Here is a 15,335-nt window from a genome sequence, read left to right as displayed (position 1 = left end):
TTCAAGATGTCAACAACATTTTGGATTTTGAAGCAAAAGTCATTTAAATCAGTGTTGGCGCAGAATTCATTTTGGCAGAGATTACAATTACTGTTCAGTTTTGCAAAGTAATACCTTTATGGAAAATAAAACATAAAACATTGTTTTTTAAACTCGAGATCAGTTGTTCTGAGGAAAATGACAGTACATCCTACAAATCCTCTAAGTGCAGAAAACACTACTGCATTGTAAAAGGTGTTGTTTTAATATAGTTTTCACAAACCAAAGAAGAGCCAGCTGATGTCTTTCCTGCCACAGTGATTGTTCTTGGACTAACCTTGGTGAGGTCTTGTGGATTGAGGTGAGATATGAAGACGGGTGCGTAAAATATTTCCTGGGGTCCGTGAACGCATCCGCAGACATGCCTGGTGCTCTGCAGACCTCTTCTGGTCACCTGGCTAGTTCTACTCACCTGGTTGGTGCTGATCACCTGGTGAGTTCTGCTCACCTGGTTAGTTCTACTCACCTGGTTGGTGCTGCTCACTTGGTTAGTTCTGCTCATCTGGTTAGTTCAGTTCACCTGGTTAGTTGAGCTCACCTGGTGACCCACACCTGACCCCCAGTGTGTTCATCCTAATCACTACTTCATATTTCGTCACTGTTTTCTTCTTCTGCGGCCACAAAACTAAATCACAACATGAAGACACATTCTTTGTTTTTCTTCACCTCAGAATTTTTCCATATTTCTTCACCAGTAAGTCGACGTTGTGATTTATGTTGGTTTCCAGTGTACCAGTGGAGGGAGAGCCGTTTTAATTTGTAATCAACTGTTTTTACACTGAAGGCGCTTAATTGCGTGTGTGTGTGTGTGTGTGTGTGTGTGTGTGTGTGTGTGTGTGTGTGTGTGTGTGTGTGTGTGTGTGTGTGTGTGTGTGTGTGTGTGTTTAACCAATTAAATTACAATTCTCAGGGAGCAGATCAGATCTTTATCTACTGCTTATCTATCTCATATGAATTTACAAGTTATATTACCATTAAAGTTGATATCGGGGAATTCCTTTTGAATGTTATTACAAATATTTAAGAGTCTCTCTGAGTTCTTGTATTTAGAAGTTAGAATTGAGATATTGGAGTGCCTCAATTTTACCTTCCACTCATTTCCTTTTTTTATTTGGTTCATAATTTGTGGTTTTATGATTCTTACTATTGCACTTCTGTTATTATTGTGTTTGCTTTTCTTTTACATTCAGATTAGTGTCATTAGACTCATGTTGTAACACTTAATAAATATTGTGTTTTTTCTGAAGGGAGTGTGGCATTTGTAAGGATTCGTAGATGTCATGAGCTTAAACCTTTCTGAAACCAACTTTGTCCTCAGAACCGTCATACCTTTGACTTTCTCCAGTCATGGAGAATTATCCGATGTGACATAATGAAGTAGATTAAGGAGAAGTGGTGCGTCAAACTGAAATGTGTTTGTTTCTCTGAGCTGGATGATGGATGCCGTTGTTCGCATTTCCACTCACTGCAGCTTCATTGAGGTGGTGTCTGATGCTCAAACGCATCAGATGGAGATCAGCAGAGACCACACAGAGCTCTGGGGGGGGGGGGGGGTGTCCCTCTGGATCTCTTGTGAAGAGAAGCTTTTTATCTCCTCCTTCACAAATCATTTGTAATGAAGAGTAAAGCCAGATAAGCTACGTTCACTTGAAAGATGGCTCTTCCCCACCCACCACGCCACAACACCGGGGACAAGTCTGAACACACCGGCTCACTTCTCACTCTGAGTGGCACACCTTCCAACCAAGGAAGTAGTACCACAGTCCGGAGCCTCTGTGTATGTGTGTGTGTGTGTGTGTGTGTGTGTGTGTGTGTAATATCTGAAAATGAATGGCACAGTGTTGTGAGTGCAGTGTGCCGCTCTGACACACTGCACTCATTCACACTCTGCTCTCCCACGTTTCCATCTCACCACGATATGAATACAGGCCTGTGATCACACACACACACACACACACACACACACACACACACACACGCACACACACGCACACACACACACACACAGTGGGGGAGGTGTGGCAGGCCTCCCCCTCACGTTGCCTGTTCATTATCACTTGGCTGAGAAGAGTTTAGAGTGGGAGCAGAGGTCAGGACCCCAGGACCCACGTCAAGCGGCTCCAGCAGTCACACTCCGCTGGGGTTTTCAGGCCAGGTTGTTGCAGGAGTCTTTTTACAGTGAAACATTGCGAGGACAAACTCCAGGTACTGTTACCCAACCTTCGGTTCAATTGAGTTTCACCCTTTCACACGCTGCCAGAAAGCAGCCGGAACTGAGAGCAGAAACCCACAAATACTCAGAATACCATGTTTTCTTTCATGAGTTTTGCTTCATATTTAATTACTTTTACACTACGTATCAAACTTCACTCTTTAATATTCAAATTGTTGTAGCATTATTTTTAAATAGATACAATTCCTGCTTTAAATCTTCCATTTGTTCACGAAACAATCCATCATAATTGTCCCTGGATGAGCATTGAATGTGGATATTGTGTCCAGACCAATCCCTTCTCTTCAGTAGTGTAACATGAAGTGGTGAATGAAAGTGGCGGGTGGACAGAGGACAGGGTGAAAAGCCCAAATGAGTTGCTCAGGTTTCAAAAATAACCCGGGTTGTGGTCAAAATAAGCATTTCGCTCCTCCATCCACGCCCAGGAAGTTGTGAGGAGTGGTTGTTGATGGTGCTGCAGCGCCACCTGTCGACCACTTGCATCTCTACTGCTTCAAAATCTGCGTGTTGCTCTTCTACTCTCTGTTTAATCTTTTATCCATGACTCACTATAATATGTGTAAAATGAACATTTACCAGTCTGCAGTTGTTATACTTCCCCCCTTAATTACTGGACTTCATCATGCCACCTTGGCAGAACTATTGAATGATTTTCTTGTAAATTCTTCCATTCACCTTTTTTTTTTTTTTAGCTTTGAAGAAAAGAGAAAATGACTGCATATAGGCTGTGAATGTTTTGACACTATCATCGTGTTGGAGAGGACAGGAATGAACCAATATAGGGGCTGGACAGTATATAGCAGCTCAAGAAGGCCCTGTGTGTAGTTTGTTTGTGTTAACTTTATTATAAATGCCTCTGGGTGTGTGTGTGTGTGTGTGTGTGTGTGTGTGGGGGGGGGGGGGGTCTAAGATATATAAGATATATAAGATATACATTAGTATATAAGTAACGTAACGTATATACGTACATAAGTACGTATTTAAGCAACCAGCAGCACTAACCAGCGCCAGCAGTAGTCATCTGTAACTAGCAGTGACTAGCAGCAGTAACCAGCAGTCCAGATCAAGGGAAACAGAACTCGTGACTCTCAGTACCTCCACCCTGGTAAAATAATGACATAATGACTCGTCAATCAGATCTAACTAAGTTAATCTCGGTTGTAGCAATATATATAATTTCTAACATTTCTAACATTCTGTTCAGTGTGTGTGTGTGTGTGTGTGTGTGTGTGTGTGTGTGTGTGTGTGTGTGTGTGTGTGTGTGCGTGCGTGTGCGTGCGTGCGTGCGTGTGTGTGTGTGTGTGTGCTTCCAGTATTGTGGCCTGACAGACTCTGAAATGGTCGTTTGTCTCTTTTCTTTCACTGTTTCTCTTCTCACGGTGGTAAACTGAACGACATTTTTCTCCTCATAATTTCAACTGTAATGTTTTGTTCCAGACAGGAGAAAAGCTTTATGAAATCTCCGGTACTAGTCTGCTACTGGCCAGTAGAGGGCGCTGTCGCCTAAGCCTTCAGCTCGCTGACGTCACAGAAATCAAACGTAATTTCAGCTCGAAGTTGCTTGATTTGTTGGGAGTGTGACTTCTTACAGTCTCGCTCGCTTCCACGAAGCAGCAGTCACGAGCTGCACGTTGTGACCAGTGTGCCAGGTGACAGACATTACGAAACCAGCGGCACCACACCACGACGGAAGCCGGTTTCCAAACACGTCGGGTGCGCGCAGGGCAGCGTGGACGTCGTTACGTGCGCGCTTCCGTGAAACAGTGACAAAGATGGCGGGCACCGTGGGATCGGGTAAGCCCACTGCACACACTCTGAGCTAAACATTGCCGCTGCTCCCCTCTTGGTGCGAGATCCTGAACACAGAGTATGCACTCCACCGCAGCGGAGCTCCCGTGGCGGGGCCCGGCGGCAGTGGAGTCCGGCAGCAGTGGAGGTTTGACGGTACAGCGACCAGAGAGGAAGCGCTGTCACTAGCGCAGCTAGCTCGCTACACGGAGCTAGCAGTCCCGCGAGCCGAGCGGCTCTCGGCCATCCTGCGGTCTCAGCGGGTCTCCGGGCCACATCGCAGATCGGGCCGGCCCGGGATCTGGTGGCCTCAGGCCAGGGTCTTCGTGGCTTTGTCCTCCAGACTAGCAGCAGTTCAAATGTGTCCTCTGTGGTGGACATTTGTAAACCTGGCTGTCTCCCACCCACTGCATCTTACTGAAATAACTCATATTGGTGTCCACAGAGGCTATTTAAGGCTTTTCAATGATACCACAAATGTTTTCACTATCCTAATTACCTTGCAGAAAAAAAATGTGTTTGGACAGTTTTCTTTCCTCCTGGTAGTCAGGAGGTTAGGCCGGGATCTGGTGGCCTCGGGTCGGGATCTGGTGGCTTCAGGCCGGGATCTGGTGGCCTCGGGCCACAGTAATGGGTCTTCTGAATGGGATCTTGTGGCTTCAGTCTGGGATCAGGGGGTTTCAGTCTCGGGTCTGGTGACTTCACTGCTCCAGGACTGTGATGCCCTGAAGCCAACATGATGCGAAGGAGAAGAAGCTGCCCTGTCCTCTGTCCTCCTGCCATCGTCTCCATCTGTGTGCAGTTGAATTTGTAGAGCTGTGAAGACACAGCAGCTGAAGCCCAAAGAGCATTTCTGCTCACTGAAGGTTTCTGTGAATTAACAGCTTTTGTGTGACATTTGTGAGCAGTAAACACAACAACTGGACTCCTTTGTGTGTAAAAACCCTGCCCAACAGGTCTGATTAATGCTCCTAGCATTCGGCAGGTTACTCTCGATGGTGCACTTCGTCACAAAATGTGAATGACTGAAGACAACAGAGACATTTGCAATGTAAAGCACAGCTTTTTTTTTTCTGTGTTCATTGATCATGTTTTAAGAATTATGTCTGCTCTCATACACACTGAATACAGTGACGGGTGCAAGAAAACTTTGTGTTGTTTTCACGTTATGGATCCAAAACTGGCTAATAAAACTGTTTATTAGTCTGCTGCTTTATTGTGAAAGGGGAAAAATACATGTATTTATATTACATTTGTTGTGCTCAGAAATAGATAGTTCTCATTTTGCACAAGCTTCCCTTAAAACGTCTGAAAGCAACTTGTAATCTTTAAGACTATTCACAATAAAATGACGTACGTCTGATTAGAGCGAGAGCCATTTGTTGACTTAGATAATCTTCAACAATGATTCTTAATTTGAGTAATTTTATGTGACAATCTGACACTTATATCAAGATTGGTTCAGTAATTATATCAACATCCTAAAATGTGTTTTCAACTGCACCTGTCGGTCAACTGAATGAATTGAAATAAAGAAAACTGTTTTAACAGTTGAACGGTGGAAAAATGGTACTTTAAATAGCAAAAATGTCCAAATCTGGACAAATAGCTTAACAGAAATCACTCAAATGGGTATGCATGGCTGAAAAAACATTCAAAAGTGTCAAATGGCTAAAGAATCTTGTTAAAAGTTTGACTCCTGACTGATGTTAATTGGTGGAAAGCGTGAAGGAAACGTCAGTTCGGACACTAAAGGACCTTCTTCTCTGTGCCTGAAGCCGTCGTAGTTCCCAGAAACTTCCGGCTGCTGGAGGAGCTGGACGATGGTCAGAAGGGAGGCGGAGACGGGACGGTGAGCTGGGGTCTCGCGGACGACGACGACATGTCGCTCACTAACTGGAACGGCATGATCATCGGCCCCCCCAGGGTGAGACGCTCCTGCTTTCTACACCGACACTGCCCTGCTCACTCTCAGATCTCACTCCTGATGGAGGCTGGAGGGGCCGGCTCACCACGTCACACTGCTCCAGGCTCCTCACTTAAAGCAGTCATGTTCTACAGCTTTACAACACTTTCACATGGTCTCGTTGGTCCAAAAACATCCTATTCAAAGTTTATTGCTACAAATCCAGCATGTAGTTGATTTTCCTCCGTGTGAATATTGCATCGCATGAGCCGCATTCAGAATCTGCTGTGTCTGTGTGAGTTGGACTGGCTCCGCCCACACATGCCCATCTATGGGAAGAAGAGGAAGTACTTCCTCGGGGGGCTTTTCAACCAAAAACAACCAGGAGCTCGTTTAGGGCCAGAGAACCGGTTCTTTTTCCGTTGTCAAGTGAGAGCCATGTCATTGCATCATTCTAAAACATCATACGTAACTGACAGGAACCAGGAGACGGACTGTATTCATGGTCTGGTCCAGGTCTCGTCATCTAGTCTGTCCTGAACCTCGGATTCAGACCAAAGAGACAGAAAACATTGAGTCTCCTCATCGCTCTATTGGTCTTGTTTCAGTCCGGAGCCCCTAGTGGCCAGAGAGAGAAACAAACTGCCAGAATGAGCTTGGGTCTTATTTTTCAACATTTGGGCCTTACATAGTGAATTTCTGCTCCTTTCACTTTATTTCTAGATTGTCTGAATCAGATGTTTCATCATCAGGAGGAATGGAGGTGTAGAATGATAGAACGCAGCTCTACAGCCGTTTAGAATGGAAACCTACATAAACACACTGATTCAAGTTCTCTTTCACATGAAGCCATTAAAAGACTCATTTTATGGTTAAAATATCCAGCTTTCATTTACTGCAGTATGTAGTTTGTTTTTTAGTTGCTGATGAACTAAAAGTGTCGCTTCATTATAAAGTTCTGTAGCGTAGAAAATAATAGTGGAGCTTTTCACTACGCAGCCTCATGCAGACCTCAGCCTGTGGTCAGAATGTGAAACAAGACCTGGAAGTGAAGTTAGTCACAATCATGTTACCATGAAAACTGTAAAAAAAAACAACAATGGGAAACTGCTTCTAGATTATTTATCCGACGCAGCAAACTAGAGGAGCTCTGCAGCTCCAGAGCCGCGGATTAAATGATCTTGTTCCCGTCTTATTAACTTCAAGGAGCAACTTATTAAATGGTCCCAGGCGTTATTATTATTTTCTCTATAACCACTCCGGGGCTCCGTGTTCACTGTCGGTTTCAGAAAGCTGGTTCAGCCTCTCTTCCACCTTGCAGGTAACAATCACTCCAGAGATAACTCCGCCCCCAGCTGATGACGTGTCACACTCCGCTCTGGCTCTGTAACGACGTGACGCCAGTTTAGCACCCGTTTAGCCCTGATAGGCTTTGGTGGTGGAAAGACAAAGAACTGCTGCCAAGTCTGATCCTAAACCAGAACTAGAACCTGGTTCTTTCTGCTGGAGAAGCCTCAGAGGAAGTACTTCCTCTCGTGGTGCCATGTGCCAGAGCAGAGCTGCCTAATTGTGGGAGGAGCCTACCTTGATTGTGATTGGCTAACCCCCCCGATGACACTATATAGGGTTTGATTTCTGATTGGCTGGTTGGAGCAACACACTTTTGTAACCTGGAACAAGCCAGGGAGAGAGAGGACACACTGTCTTCACTTCTGGGGCGTCGGTCCAGGTGTGGAGACGATTAGCACTGTTGGGAAACCTTTAGAAGTTCAAGTTTGCATGATATGAGCCCTTTAATTCGGTTCAGTAACAAACAAACACATTACAACTATAATTTGACAGAGCGCAGACGGGATGTTAAGGATTCAAAATATGTGTGAATATTGTAAAAGTACAGGACCAACTACAGATTAATTCATGCATTCTTCTTCTGTATCGTCTTGCTTGTTGTTTCTGCGTGTCATAGTTTTCTATGTTTTTGTGACGTCACACGGCATCACGCTCACCTGAACCCAACACTTCATTATTTGTGTCTTGTGGATAGCTGCGTCCGACCAAACCGCTCAAAGGCACCAAATCTGACTTTGACTCCCCATGTTTACAAGCAGTTGTTTCTATTCTCCACCAACTGTGAAATGCTGTGGGAGAGAATGCAAATACTTCACTCATCCCAGAGGGACATTCCTCTACAGTGTTGCTCCACGCAGAACACAGTGAATAGAAAAGAAAGTGAGCTATCAAATAAGGCAGGATGTATTTAATAATACTAAGGTGAGGTGACAAAGAGGAAGTAGAAGAGCGTTACGGGGCGATGCATGGTGGAGGTAAATGCTTGACACGTCCACTCTCAAGTGTGTGAAGAATAAAGAAATAAAGTCGCCTCATATTTCCCCGCGTCCACAGGCGTCAAGAAAATGCAGAAACAGCGTTGAATGAGGAGGCGTGTCCGGACGTTTGGCTGGCAGTGCAGCGCTGCCGTTTTTGATTCTCGGTGTGAATATTGGCGTGACTGTGAGCGTGTGTTTCCGGCGGCTCTCACCCAGTAGAGAACGCCCGTGCACACGGTCAGCCCTGCGTCGGCCCCTGTGTGGTGGGAGCAGGCCTGTGCAGTGCGTGACGCTGTCGCGGCCCTGCGGCCTGGCGCAAATGGTTCGGGGACAAAACTTCAATTTAAAATGTTAATTAACCCACAAGGAGATAAAAATCCACTGCAATACCACTGAAAATAATACGTCTAAATATGGAAGCCAGTGCGAACTGTTTTACATTTGAGCCCCTTTTAAGGTCGAAGTTTTGTTTGTTTTTTTTGTAGCCACAGCTTCATCAACTGTGTCGTGGAATGTCGGTACAGCGTCTATCAGCGCGCACAGCAGATGCATGTTGTGAATGTTTGTGGTTCCGCCTTGTGAATGGTTTGAATGTCCTGAAACAAACACGAGGAGTTGCGCTGCCCCGTGTGACCCTGCATGCTTCAGGGTTGTGTGTGAGCTTCCTGAGCAGCAGGGGCGTGTACGTACAGTGACCTTGGGCATCGCAGAGCTTCTGCCATCGTCTCTGAGTTACGCAACACCTCACTCTCATCGTGCACTCTGAGGAACGTTTCTCTCTCATGTCTCCACTGTCAAAACAGTTTTACCTCTCAGGAACAACTAAGTATGCAGAAACAACTTGGTTCACTCAAATTAGAATGTAAAACGAGTTGTGAAGTACAGTATGAACAGCACATAATCAATGTATATGTTAAACTTGGGGCTTTTTCTTAATAATGCACAAATTATAAAACCAGCTGCACGTCCTGCTGCTCCTTTCCCCTCTGGAAATATTGTGATGGTCGAGCCATAGATAGATCTGTGATGGTAGATCTGAGGCTGTCAAATTGAGAATCTCTTCAGCCTTGAGAATAATCTAGTGCCTCACCAGGCGCTTCCTCATATTAGAAGTATTCCGGCCGCTGACCTCGCTCTTCACATCCCAGATGTTGCAGTGAGCAGAATCTGCATCACACTTTAAAAAGTGGAGCCTCTCCAGCATTTTCTCTCCGCCATGCTCCTGGAGTCGTTACGCTCGTGTGCCGGCGATGCTGCGTTCAAGTCCGGCTCGGAAAATCGCCTCCTTTTTCACTCTTACAGTCACAAGGATGCATTTAGGTACAGAAACATGGTATCGTTCGACTGTGAATCTGTACTTGGTAGGAGAGATAGAATTTGGTGGTAAAGCTAAAGCACAAAAAGTACAGGGATGGTACGGAGCAGTACGGCAAAGCGTAACCAGTAGGGAAGCACCAAACCATGTTTTTTCACTTCCTGTCCCGATACCCAATTTTAGGTACAAACTGTTTTTATGTTAGGAAAATGTTTGGGTCTGTTACGTCATCATCTCATAATGGACTAGTTCTATCTTTAAAACCTCATAATCACTTTATTAATTCCTGGAGAAATGATTTATCAAAGCAGCACAAACTGCAGTGTTTCCAGCTCTAAAGCAACACAAATGATTGGGACTATTTTCAGGGAGTTTAGGGTGGAGCAGGACTTCACCGAGGTGTGAATCTCCTGCTACAGCCTGGAGGAGCTGCTGTTCATTGTTTAGATGTCAGAGTCGTTCTCCTGGAGAGCTGGAGTTTTAAAACGGTGACGTCTGGCAGCAGAGCGCCACCTGGCTGTACAGCGGCTTTGTAAACATCCACATCAATGCTTTTCTGGTGTTTTGAGTGTAAAATATGTCCAAACAGCAACATGTTGTCATGAACAGTTGGACAGCACAGTGCTACTACACTGCTCTGCTCACTGGCTGCCAACTGTGGAATGGATTTCCTGACTCATTCCTCCACGTCTCAGTGAGACCCGCCTCCGTTCAGGAAACCCAGTCCACGTTTTGCAGAGCAGCGAGCAGAGCAGCGAGCAGAGCAGCGAGCAGAGCAGCGGCGTGGAAACACCTGTGGAGTGATTTCAGCAACAGTAAACCAGACGAGGCTGAAATCTCTGCAGGTTGGATCGGAAATTTCTGGTCCGTGAATTACGTTCATATCGCTCATACGCTCCATCCCTAGTAATCAGCCTCATCTGGTTTGCGTTTCCTCCGCAGAAAGTAGGTTAAAAAGTAGGTGGGGCTTAGAGCTCTGCAGATATGTGACGTTACAACAGTCGTCTCAGCCTGGCGGCAGATCTGGACCTCATGAATCCTCTGTTGTTGTTTACAACCTCTGCTTTGCACTAGTTGTTTAGTTAACTTTTTGTTTGCAGCTACAGAGCTGCAGCTGCAACTTCCACGTTGGTGCAGAGTTAGCGGACGCCCTGCGAGGACAGACACTGGGACTTGGAGCAGCTCCGGTGTCCTGGTGCAGCGTGTATGGACGTGGCCTGACTCCAATCATCACGTCGCATCACGTCACACACACCAGCAAGAACCGGAGCTCCGGGGGCGGCACTCAGCGGCCCACGCAATCTAGCACCGGCCAGCGACGTGACGTAGACTCGGTAGAGCATCGGTTCTAGCTGTAGCGTCCGCTCCCGAGCCCCGGTCTCCGCCCCTGCCTCGTGTCTGCTCTTTTGGGACCAACATGAAAGTTGCCCAGCAAAAAAAAACAACCAGTGCAAAGCTGAATATGTTAACAGCAGAGGATTCATATCAAAATGTTGAGGGCGTGTAGTAAATCACTGACCAATCAGCAGACGGCTCCTCAAAGTTCTGTTGTCCTGAGTCCCCCGGCGGAAGGCTGGTGGGAAAGCGTCCACCTTTGCACTGGTTATTTCCAGAAAACCCCAAACTCTTGAGGTGGAAACCCGAACCGTCCCCGACTCTACCACTCCATTCCCGCACTTTTTGTTGCTGTGGAAACGGGGCTTTACAGTACCGTATTCGGCCCCCATCCCGAGGCCAAACGTCCCGCCTGCATGCGCCATTGTCCGGTGTTCCTGAGCTCTGCTGCACTGTGTGGCCTCCGGGCCCACGCTGCTTCGTCAGCCATGTGCCGTCAACTGCTGCAGCCCTCATCTTGTAAATCAAGTTACTTTTCCACAACTCATCATGTCGCCCCACTGGACCCGGGCCGGAGCTCGGGCACCCCTCATGCGCCAAAGGCTTTTCATGTGATTTGATTTTAAAAAGCGATTGGCCAGCTGTTTGCTACCTCTTGGTAATTAAGTCGACAATGTGGAACATCAGTGGGAATTTTTTTTTTTAGCAATTAGGATTTGCTATTGTCGCAATGCAAGAATCAACATTTTCTGGACAGTGGATCTCAAACCACCTGAGAGCTCAGGAGCGTCTCCGGTATTTGCAGTGTGTGTGAAGCAGAGAGGACGTGTGACATGTTGTTGTGACTCCACATTGTCAGAGCTGTAACCCGCCGTCTGCTCCTCTTCACAGACTCCTTACGAAGGCAGGATATACAGTCTGAAGATGGAGTGTGGCTCCATGTACCCGGACCACTCCCCCAAGATCCGCTTCGTCAACAAGATCAACATGAGCGGGGTGAACCCTAATACCGGCGTGGTGAGGACGACTGCTTCTCGATGGCTTCTGGGCCACAAGCATCACCAATGAATGCGCCGATTAAAGACTCTCCTCTCCTCTCCTCTCCTCTCCTCTCCTCTCCTCTCCTCTCCTCTCCTCTCCTCTCCTCTCCTCTCCTCTCCTCTCCTGCAGGTGGATTTCAAGGCGATTCCAGCTCTGCATCGCTGGAAGTCCGCCTACAACATCCGGCACGTTCTGCAGGAGCTCCGACATCACATGATGACTAAAGAGAACAGCAGGATGTCCCAGCCGCCTGAAGGCCAGGTGTACTGCAACTGAGGCCACACACACACACACACGCACACACACACACACACACGCACACACACACACACACACAGAGAGAGACTGGAGACCGCCGGGGTGGGGGTGGGGGTGGGGGTGGGGGGGTGGTAGCCGGTGAAGCCGCCTCGTCAAGCAGTGCCCAGTTATCGATTCAAGTTCACCAAACTAGAATACTGTACATTTTACTAATGTTATTTTTTTATTCTCTTTGTGTTCTGCGTTCAGATTGTAAATGAACTAATGACCTGATTGAGTGTACCGTTCCGTGTGTCGTGGGTTCTCATGTAGACCTCTTGGGGAAGCGGAGTCACTTCGGCAGCCGCCTAGTGAGAGACGTCCAGGAAGCGTTTGGTATAATTCAGGCTTTTCTTTGGCTCACAACAGCCCCCCCACATTGTGCAGTATTCTGACTGATTCCCCCACACAAAGAGAGAAATTGTATACCCCCCCCCCACCCACCCCCCCATTGCTTGGTCCCAAATTCCCCCGGCTTCTGCAATATCCCGACGATGTGAATTTGAAGGGCCGTCCTCAGACAGCTGCATGCGGCCGGCACACGGGGACAACGTCCACCTGGGAGCCACGTGTCCACCAGCAGGCCCTCACTCCTGTCGGCAGTCGTGTTCCGTGTGCCAGGCGGCCCACAGTGCTCCGTGGTGGGGATCCATTGATAGAGGGGGTGGGGGCGGGGCTTTCTGAGAACATGGGGTGTGTCTTTGTGTGTGTGTGCCCCCCCCCCCATGTGGCCTGGTGACCAGGAGGAGCTGTGATTCCGTTTATTTCTTCTTCAGTCTGTGTTTTCTCTCTCTCCAGTCCTCTGTCCTCTCAAACATTGAGCGCCCACTGAACACAATGTACGGCTTTGGATGTTTATTTTATAGCAGGGGTTGAATCTAATCAGGGTGATGGTGACCTATTGCATGGTTTATTTGAATTAAACGTTATTACTTTTGCACAAGTTTGTGTCGTCAGTCTTCTCACTGGTCTGAAAGTACGAGCTTTTCTTTTTCTTTTTTTTAATGTTTATTCACTGTCACATTCAATGATGGCTTGAATATCACATCCAGTTCTGATTATGAAAAACAAATAAACTGGTGCTTTATTATTGACTCAAGTGACTTCATGTAATTCGAAGACAAAGATGTTGGGCTGTACTTGCATTAAAATGATGAACTAATTTTACCAGCAACACACATAGCTCCTGTTTCTTCATGTAGATGTGATGAGGGAAGGGGAACCTTCGTGGCTGTTGACAAACTGACGACGTGCCAGATTTTTAACACCTCCAGGGTTCCCAGGGTATGTTGAGAAACAAGATCTGTGGTGAGCAGGGACAAAGGGATGGACAGACGACTGCAGTGTGCAGAAGGGCCTCCGGCGGCTTCTCCAGCAGGATGACTGAGTCCCGGCAGGAACCAGGCTCCAGGTCCGACTGGACCACCAGGACTGACCAGTCTCTTTTGTTCAGAACTTGGTGTAAACACCATGAAAGTTTGGCTCCATCCTCCTGGTATGGACGGTTCGGCTGCCGGGAGGACATTTATTGTTGGTACCGACTGAGCAGGTTGAAACTCCACAGTCTCCCTGAGGACGTCCACCTCTTCATGACCGCAGTGGGACGTCTGATGGGCTTCCAGCTTGCAGAGAGCAAACTAGTTTTTGGACTCCAGAGACCTCCACAGTCACACATCTCAGTCCAACAGAGGACATGTCACGGGCGACGTATGTTAATATGAAGCAGAACCTGCTAACATGCTCCATCACATGTTCTGGGAAGGGTGGAGATTTAAGGTAACAATTGTTATGATGAAAATAAGTTAGAAAAAGATCAGTAGAAGTGGTGCTAATACTAGTGGTCCTTATGCTTGTATAAGTATAATATATATATATAGTCTAATACATGTATACGAATATGAACATAGTTCATATATACATGAACTATGAATGTGTTTGACTCTGAGTCACACTGGTCAACCTAAAAGTGTTTTAATTAAAAGACAGTATAAACTGTAGGCTCATAAAGTTCCTGAACAGTCACTTGTTAGATCAAGGCTGGACGGAGTGAAGAGAGGAAACCTCCCTGTCTTGTGTACATATCGATCCCATTGATCATCGCCGTGTGTATTCACAGCCTGCGCTGCTGGCTGGGCTGCGGCCTCGCTGCATTCCTGTGAGCCGGTAAAGCTGGTATCTATCTGGAGGCTCCAGCACGGCTGCAGGACAGACTGGAGTATTCACTCCTTCACCAGGTTTTCCTTTGGCGTTGTTGTTCTTGTCGTATTCCTGATTCTCAAAGTGCCACATTTTCTTGCTCGACGGTAATCCAACTGCTTTCTCCAGTGCAGGGCTGGTTATATTCACACGTCAAGTACACGCTGGCACCATTCAGAGTGTGTCACACACTGCAGCGAGAAGACAAAACAAAGAGGAACAGAAAACACCCAAGACAAAGACAAAGCATTTCGAGGAGTGGTGTCAAACATATGGCCTGCGGGCCAAACCTGGACCGTCCAATGATCTAATATGCAAACCATTTGTGTCTTTTACTAAAACACAGTTGACGTTGATTTGCTGTCTTTGCCCTGGTCGGGCTCCAGGTGCCATGTTGAGACGTCTGTGGGTCCTGAACTAAAGTGAATGTGTTGGTGGCAGGCTCAACCCAGGCTCAACCCAGGCTCAACCCAGGCTCAGCCCAGGCTCAGCTCAGGCTCAACCCAGGCTCAGCCCAGGCTCAGCTCAGGCTCAGCTCAGGCTCAACCCAGGCTCAGCCCAGGCTCAGCTCAGGCTCAGCTCAGGCTCAGCTCAGGCTCAACCCAGGCTCAACCCAGGCTCAGCCTACTCTCAACCCAGGCTCAGCTCAGGCTCAACCCAGGCTCAACCCAGGCTCAGCCCAGGCTCAGCTCAGGCTCAGCTCAGGCTCAACCCAGGCTCAGCCCAGGCTCAGCTCAGGCTCAGCTCAGGCTCAACCCAGGCTCAGCCCAGGCTCAGCTCAGGCTCAGCTCAGGCTCAGCTCAGGCTCAACCCAGGCTCAACCCAGGCTCAGCCTACTCTCAACCCAGGCTCAGCTCA

The 15,335-nt window shown here is 47.3% G+C and overlaps 1 protein-coding gene across 1 annotated transcript; it reads left to right on the top strand.

Annotated features, from left to right (window-relative positions):
• Positions 1 to 3,961: 3,961 nt before the first annotated feature.
• Positions 3,962 to 13,224, top strand: ube2v1 (ubiquitin-conjugating enzyme E2 variant 1). The gene is made up of 4 exons (XM_080495712.1): positions 3,962 to 4,066; positions 5,839 to 5,987; positions 11,835 to 11,960; positions 12,114 to 13,224. Exons 1-4 carry the CDS (start codon positions 4,045 to 4,047, stop codon positions 12,258 to 12,260), a joined length of 444 nt encoding a protein of 147 aa, XP_080351838.1. The 5' UTR covers positions 3,962 to 4,044; the 3' UTR covers positions 12,261 to 13,224.
• Positions 13,225 to 15,335: the final 2,111 nt, after the last annotated feature.

Source organism: Blennius ocellaris, assembly GCF_963422515.1.
Source record: "Blennius ocellaris genome assembly, chromosome: 4".
In the NCBI taxonomy this organism is placed as follows: Eukaryota; Metazoa; Chordata; class Actinopteri; order Blenniiformes; family Blenniidae; genus Blennius; species Blennius ocellaris.
Note: the sequence above shows the minus strand (reverse complement) of the source record. Positions and strands in the feature narration are given on the sequence as shown.